Consider the following 7,468-nt stretch of genomic DNA (forward strand, 5'->3'; position numbering starts at 1 on the left):
CTCAAATGCCCACGTTGCTCCCACTCTTCCATTCAGAGCCAGGTGCCCAACGCTGCCCACCAGGCCTTTACATGCTCTTCTGCCTTCTGGGGCTCATGGTGAGTGACCTCTGGTTTCCCAGCCCCAGCGCCATGTGCAGACATGAACAGAGACCTTAAAATGCAGACCTCCTAGATGGGAAAGGCTCCATCGTCCATTGCCTGGCCCCCTGAGCCAGCCAGTCCCCCTGGCCTGAGGCTGGATCGGAGCTGCTGCCCCATAGAGAACCAAGTCAGCCAGTCCCGACTCATTTCTCTGGCTCATGTCCTCTTACTCCCCAATAGCCTCCCCAGCACCCTCCTTAGGGCCCCGTGCACATCCTTGTTCCTCAGCGTGTAGATCAGTGAGTTCAGCATGGGGGCGATGATGCCATAGAAGAGGGAGACCATCTTGCCCCGGTCCTGGGAGTAGCTGGATGGAGGCTGTAGATACATGAAAATGGCCGTGCCATAGAAGAGCGACACCACGGCCAGGTGGGAGGCGCAGGTGTTGAAGGCCTTGAGCCTGCCCTGGGCTGAGCGAATCCTCAGCACGGCGGCGACAATGTAGCCATAGGAGACCAGGATGAGGCCCAGCGGCACCAGCAGGAAGATCGCACTGACAGCAAAAAGCTCAGCCTCGATAGTGGAGGTGTCAACGCAGGCCAGTTTGAGCAGGGTCGGCACCTCGCAGAAGAAGTGGTCGACCCGGTTCCGCCCACACCGGGGCAGCCGCACAGTCAGGACGGTCTGCAGCATGGAGTTGCTGAAGCCGCTCAACCAGACGGTGGCCGCCATTTGCAGACAGAGGCGGCGGCTCATGACAATTGTGTAGTGCAGTGGCTGGCAGATGGCGACGTAGCGGTCGTAGGCCATGACAGCCAGCAGGAGGCACTCGGTGCAGCCCAGCGAGAGGAAGATGTAGAGCTGGGCCACGCAGCCAGCCCAGGTGATGGACTTGTGGGTGCTGCGGAAGTTCACCAGCATCTGAGGAACGGTGCTGGTGGTGTAGCAAAGGTCCAGGAAAGAGAGGTTGCTGAGGAAGAAATACATAGGGGTGTGGAGACAGGGTTCCTGCCACAACACCACAATGATGGCCAGGTTCCCCACCAGGTTCAGGACGTACAAGACCAGGAACACCACGAAAAGCAGCATCTCCAGGCGTGGTTGGTCAGAGACCCCCAATAGGATGAATTCCCACTGAGAGCTCCCGTTCCCTCTTTCCTCCTGCAGGGAGTAGGGACAAAGATAAGGATGAAAGGAGCCCCAACAGCCATACACAAAGGAGACACATTCAGGGGCAGCCCCATTTGCTCTGAATGAACCATGCCCGCTTGTGACTTTGTCATCGAAAATCTGGGCCAGTTGGGTGGCAGGTAGGATCCTTCTGCCAGGAATGGCTTTGTCGCAGAAAAGTGGTTCTGTGGCAGTTAGTGACAAAGGAGGATCCATATAACAGGAAATTAAAGTGTCCTAGAAAACTGGATCTGTGGCAGTTGGTGGGAGCAATAGGATGTGATAGATAAATGGATGCTTAGATGATAAGGTCTTTGGGACAGAGGCTGTTTTGTTTCATTGCTTTTATTCTGTATTTGTACAGATCCTGGTCGCGACTGGGGCTTCTAACTATGATCCCAAATTGCCCCTCTTATTAATGAAAAAACTGGGCATGTTTAGTCTAGAGGAGAGAAGGTTGAAGGGGAACCTGGTAACAGTCTTCAACTATGTGAAAATTTGTCATAAAGAGGATGGTGATCAATTGTTCTCCATGTCCATTAGGTCGGAAATACGTTTACCAGACAAGTCTGGGGAAATCAGTTTCTTAAACACAAAGGAGTCTAGCCAGGTGTCATCAAAGGCGATGGGCAATCACTTATCAAGTGGCCAGTCTTTGGCAAGGAAACGGGGCAGGAACAACCCGATCTCCATTGAAGCAACAACAGCATGGCATCTCCTTCACCATTAGTCTCCTTCTCTCCATCCTTGCAGCAGGAATGAACTTTATCTAGGCAGAACCCTCAAGAAAATGCATATCAAAGGGTGACTGGATTATAAAAGTGAGGGGGAGAAACACCCCAAGCTATCTCTCCCTATCCATCTCTCGCTCTTTCCCCTAAGAAGACAAAAGAAACAACGTTTGGACTTTGGGAGCAGATCCTGGTCTAGGAATTGGCTCAGCAATGTTACTGGAAACATGTGGAAGGGATTTCACCTGGAGCCAAGTCTAGTTTGTTAATTTTAGTACTAGGAAGTGTTTTCCCTTTACTTCTCCTGTAACCATTTCTGACTTGAATGTCTTATACTTGTACTCACATGAAACCTGTCTCTTCGTAGTTAAACATGTTTTAGTCCATAATCCAAACTGCATTCAAACTGAATTGTGTGGGTAACTCCATTTAAAGTAGCAAACTGTTGGATATTGATCTCCTTAGAGAGGCAATGGACCTACAATATCTGAGCTGTCCGGGAAGGGGCCGGGCAGTGCAGAACCCAAGTCTTGGGGGGGAATTTGGAACTGGGAGTTTGTTGCTGTAACCCTGCAAGTGGTAACCAAGGCTGTAGGAAGCCAGAGTGTGGCTGGTGTTTGCAGACAGGCTGCTGGGGTCAGAGTTGCTGGACCAGGGCTGTGGCTATACACAGACACTCAGGGTGTGACCTGCATCCTGGCAGGCTGCTTGTGAGCGACCCAGGTTGGAAGCTACAACAACAAAAGATTGTGAGGCAGCCAAGGTAGCAGGGCAGGGGTGACCCAACCCCTCATTAGTCTGAATTGCAGCCCGGAATGCCATGCCGTCCAGGGAGGGTTTTAAGAAGAGGTTGGACAAACACTGGTCAAGTATGGTCTAGGTAAATTTATTCCTGCCTCAGTGTGGGGGTATGGCGCAGATGACCTCTGGAGGTACCCTCAAGCCCTACTTGTCTAGGATTCTACTGCCACTTTCACATGAATCTATTATGTTTATGTACTTCTCTCTGCGACTGACAGGGACTACAATATAAACAGTATCTCAGCACCTAACAATCTCTAGTGGGTTTCTCCTCACATCACCCCTAGGAGGCAGGGAAGTTTTGTCAGAACCATCGCACAGAGCTAAGAAATCTAACCAGCCCACATGCTCTCCAGCTCCTGGCCCCTCCCCAGTAATAAGCAGGAACGAGTGGTGGAAAAAAGCCCGGACTCACCTCCATTCACCTCCGGCTCTGCTCTCCCCAGGTTCCTCCTGCCCGAGCAGCTCCGGGCGGCTCAGATGCTCCGATGCCAGGGCAGAGTCTGGAGTCCCTGCTCCCCTGCACTGAGCCCCCAGTCCCTGGGACGAGGCAGCCCCGAGCTGTGGAGCTGAATGTCTAAGGATGCTCTGGGGTCAGGGAGACCAGCTAAGTTTGCCCCCTGCCGTGGGTCAGCACCGTCCACATCTGGCTCTGGAAGCCCAGAGGCTGCAGGTTTTGCCCCCCCCACCCACACACACTGATGGGGCCTTGGGGTTGGTCTCAAAAGGAAGGGAATGTGGCAAACTGGATGCTCAGAGCCAGTGTTGCATGGTCACAGGGTACTCCCTCTGCCTGCCAGGAAACAAGCCCGGTCACTGTGTGAGTGAAGTTCCTGCGGGCAGGTTGCCTCAGGCTAGGAGGGATACCCTGAGCCTCTCTCAGCTGACAGAGTCTCCTAGAAGCCCAGAGACCACAGTGACAGAACGAAAGAAATCCCAGAGATGGGGAGGAGAGAGATGGATAGAAGGAGAGGAATGGAGAGAGAGTGTGGATGCCAGACGTGCACAGATGTGAAAAGAGAGGGAGAGTCTGAGAGAGGAGAGGATAGATGGGGGTCAGGGGGATGAGAGAGGTGAATTGTTAGGACAGAAAGAAAGGCAGAGAGAAGGATGGATAAAAGGAGCAATAAAGAGACAGATAGAAGAGCAGAGAGATGGATGGATAGAAGGCTGGAGGGTGGAGGTGTAGATGGATAGAAGGATAGAGACGGAGAGAAAGAGAGACAGATGAGCAGAAGGATAGCGAGTTGGGGAGAGACCCAGAGAGCTGGATAGATCTGGAGAAGTACAGTGGATGGCTGGAAGGAGGTAGGATCCCCAGGCTGTGTCCCTGCTCCCTGACCTACCCCAGCCCTGGTGTCACATTACGCCTGGGCTGCCCCAGCTCCGAAGCACAGCTGAGAAGGGCCCTGTGTCTCTGTGATTGTGGGAGGCTCCTGCTTGTGCAGCTCATGATAGCTGTCTCTGAGTGCATTGGGCTGTATGTGAAGGGGATGGAGCAGGCAGGGCCCTTATGGACGTTGGAACCAGGAAGGGGGCGGGAGATGTGACTCCCTGAAGCCTCCCAAGGGGCTGGGACTTGGCTGGTGAGGTTTGCAATGCCCCAGGGCCCCGTGCACCCAATTGGCCAGGAGACTCCTCCAGCAACGCCATCTAGGGGAGAGTGGCCTGGGGAGGAGTGACCCCCGCCCCTGAGCAATGCACCAGCATTGGGGCCACAACCCCCACTCTAGTCACAGCCCCATCTGTCCCGAGGGCTCCCCTAAACCCCAGGTCTCATTTCCCAGCCCTCAGACCCATCGCTGGCGTTGTGACCCCAGCCCAAGCCCTGACTAGCTGGCCAGTGATCTCGGGCAGGGAGACATGGGGTAACTGGACTCACTGGCCAGTGATCTGTCTGGCATAGGCAGAGGGCAGGACAATTACCCTGATGGGTCATTTCTGTGATTTCAATCAAGCCTCTCTCCTTTCTATCCCCGCCCTTAGCTGGTGAGCCTGGACTCTCCACTGTGCCACCTCAATCAGTTCCATGGCAGCTCCGTGCAGAGAGACCCAGCCCCTCCTGCAACAGAGGAAGATCTGTGAGCTGCCTTGTGCCAACCGCCCCCTGAGGAGCTACGGCCCAGGGGCTGGGTGCTGTCGCCCCAGGGCACCTCATTAGGCATCGGGGTGCAGCGCACCGGACATTGTTAGCATGTTGGCTCCCACTCACAGCTGATGCGTCGAGAGGGGACTCTGGGTCTCATTAAAGACACTTGCTGTTTGTGACACAATGGCATTGACGAGCCCAAAGGGGCCAGGCAGGTCATTAACATTTTTTTCTGTGCCAGGTTGAGAAGTCAATCAAAGGGTGTCAAGGGGGACCCAACCTCAGGGTGCGTTCCACATGCTGGGGAGGAGCGCAGCACAAAGACATCTAACAGGAACATACCAGTCCCCAGGCCGGATCCCACCCAGGTCCTTCCAGCCCCCCTCCAACGCTGAAGCTTCAGGGGACGTGTCAACACTCGCCTCATGGACAGCTGAGAAATGTCTTACTAACCCCTGTCAGTCCGTGATTCACTTACACCTTAGGGAATGACACCTCTACAGAAACACGGTCACGCTGTTCTGTGCCAGTGAACTTTTCCTCCCTCACCTCCCGTGTAAATCAGGGATAAAACCATCAGTCAGGAGTGCTGAATCTCCTCATGCCCAGATGTTTTCAAAACCATGAGCTCAGCCATGATCTAGGGATGGGATATGGGGCCTTTTTTCCTCTAGGGGGCTCCGGCCCAGCCCCAAGTCGAGGGGACTGGCTGAGACATGTGTTTATATCAGGGATTCTCAAACTTGTTTTCTGGGCCCCACCTTGAAAATATTTCAGGCTGTGATGACCCCCCCACACACACACTTGGTACCAGACATCGCTTTCCCAACATCAGTGCAGATCCCTCCAGAGCTAAGTAACCGTACTCCATTCTTAGGCCTGGTCTCGGGGGTGGAGGGCGGGGGATCAATCTAAGATACGCAACTTAGCTACGAGAATAGCGTAGCTGAAGTCGACGTATCTTAGATCGACTTAGAATTCCTTAGTTCGCGTCCTCGCGGCGCGGGATCGACGGCCGCGGCTCCCCCATCAACTTTGCTTCCACCTCTCGCCGAGCTGGAGTTCAGCAGTCGACGGGAGAGCAATCGGAGATCGATTTATCGCGTCTACACTACACGCGATAAATCGATCCCCGATAGATCGATCGCTACCCACCAATCCGGCAGGTAGTGTAGACGTACCCTTATTTCTGACCTGCTGCTGGTGGTGGTGCTGCCTTCAGAGCTGGGCAGCCGGCCAGAGCTGCCTCTCTCCAGCTGCCCGCGTCTTAAAGCAAGGAAAAAGGGGATCTCATGACCCCCCTACAATAACCTTGTGCCCCCCTTTTGGGTCGGGACCCCCAGTTTGAAAAATGCTGGTCTATAGCTTAGCATTCTGTTCCGTTTAGGTGTTTGTGCTGGGCAGATAACTGGGCACTTTCCAGGCCTAAAAATAAACTAAGTCACTACCTATCTGTTTAAATCCTAATGCTGTCTATCTATCTATCTATGTATCTATGTATCTATCTATCCCCACACACCTCATCTATCTATCTATCTATCTATCTATCTATCTATCGCAGAGCTGTTGTAGCCATGTTGGTCACAGGATATTAGAGACACAAGGTGGGTGAGGTAATATCTTTTATTGGACCAACTTCTTCATGTAGTTCGACAGCTTGTCTCTCTCACCAACAGAAGTTGGTCCAATAAAAGTTATTGCCTCACCGGCCTCGCCTCTCTAACCTCTATCTCAGGAGTAGGCAACCTCTGGCACACGTACCGAAGGCGGCACGCGAGCTGATTTTCAGTGGCACTCACACTGCCCAGGTCCTGGCCACCGGTCCGGGGGGCTCTGCATTTTAATTTAATTTTAAATGAAGCTTCTTAAACATTTGAAAAACCTTATTTACTTTACATACAACAATAGTTTAGTTATATATTGAAGGACATAAATCCACACCGTGTAGAGGTCAAAGCATAGGGGTTTATTACACACAGCGCTGGTGGAGTGTCACCTGGCTTATTAAGCTCAGAGACACTGTCAATCAATTGATTACAATGAAATATATAGATTTTCCATGGGCGGGGGAAGGTGACGGGGTAGGCAGTTCCAAACCCCGGGATAGGTTTTGCAGCAAGACAAGATAGCACAATAGCCAATGGTTAAAAGGTTACACAATGTCTCCGCCCATGGTCTCAAGTTAGCAAATTAACATTTGATTAATACTTTGATAAAATGTTATTAGTATAAAATATATATGTTGAATTCTGATTTTGGGGTCCACAGGAATGGAGCAACTCCTTTGATTGTCCACCAGATACATTCCTAGGGGTTAAAGCAAAGAAACAGTGAAAGCATATGGAAATAGAGATTGTCTCCTTTATGTCTTAAGGCAGGGCCTTGGTCCCTTGGAAGGGAGGTGGAAGGGTGCCATATCATTATAGTGACATGTGCCAATATTTCATAAACTCAAGGTTGGATCTGTGGGAAGACTGTTTTCCCTTCAGGAGAAACACAATAGGAACAGGGATTCTTTGTTCAATTTGAAACATTGGATGAAACATAATTATTCAGGAGTACTTGTGGCACCTTAGAGACTAACAAATTTATTA

General features: G+C 51.9%; 1 protein-coding gene across 1 annotated transcript; it reads right to left on the minus strand.

Annotated features, from left to right (window-relative positions):
- Positions 1-299: 299 nt before the first annotated feature.
- Positions 300-4,530, minus strand: LOC128847655 (olfactory receptor 2B2-like). The gene is made up of 2 exons (XM_054047241.1): positions 4,523-4,530; positions 300-1,236 (listed from the first exon to the last, which is right to left on the minus strand). Exons 1-2 carry the CDS (start codon positions 4,528-4,530, stop codon positions 300-302), a joined length of 945 nt encoding a protein of 314 aa, XP_053903216.1.
- Positions 4,531-7,468: the final 2,938 nt, after the last annotated feature.

Source organism: Malaclemys terrapin, chromosome 13 (assembly GCF_027887155.1).
Source record: "Malaclemys terrapin pileata isolate rMalTer1 chromosome 13, rMalTer1.hap1, whole genome shotgun sequence".
In the NCBI taxonomy this organism is placed as follows: Eukaryota; Metazoa; Chordata; order Testudines; family Emydidae; genus Malaclemys; species Malaclemys terrapin.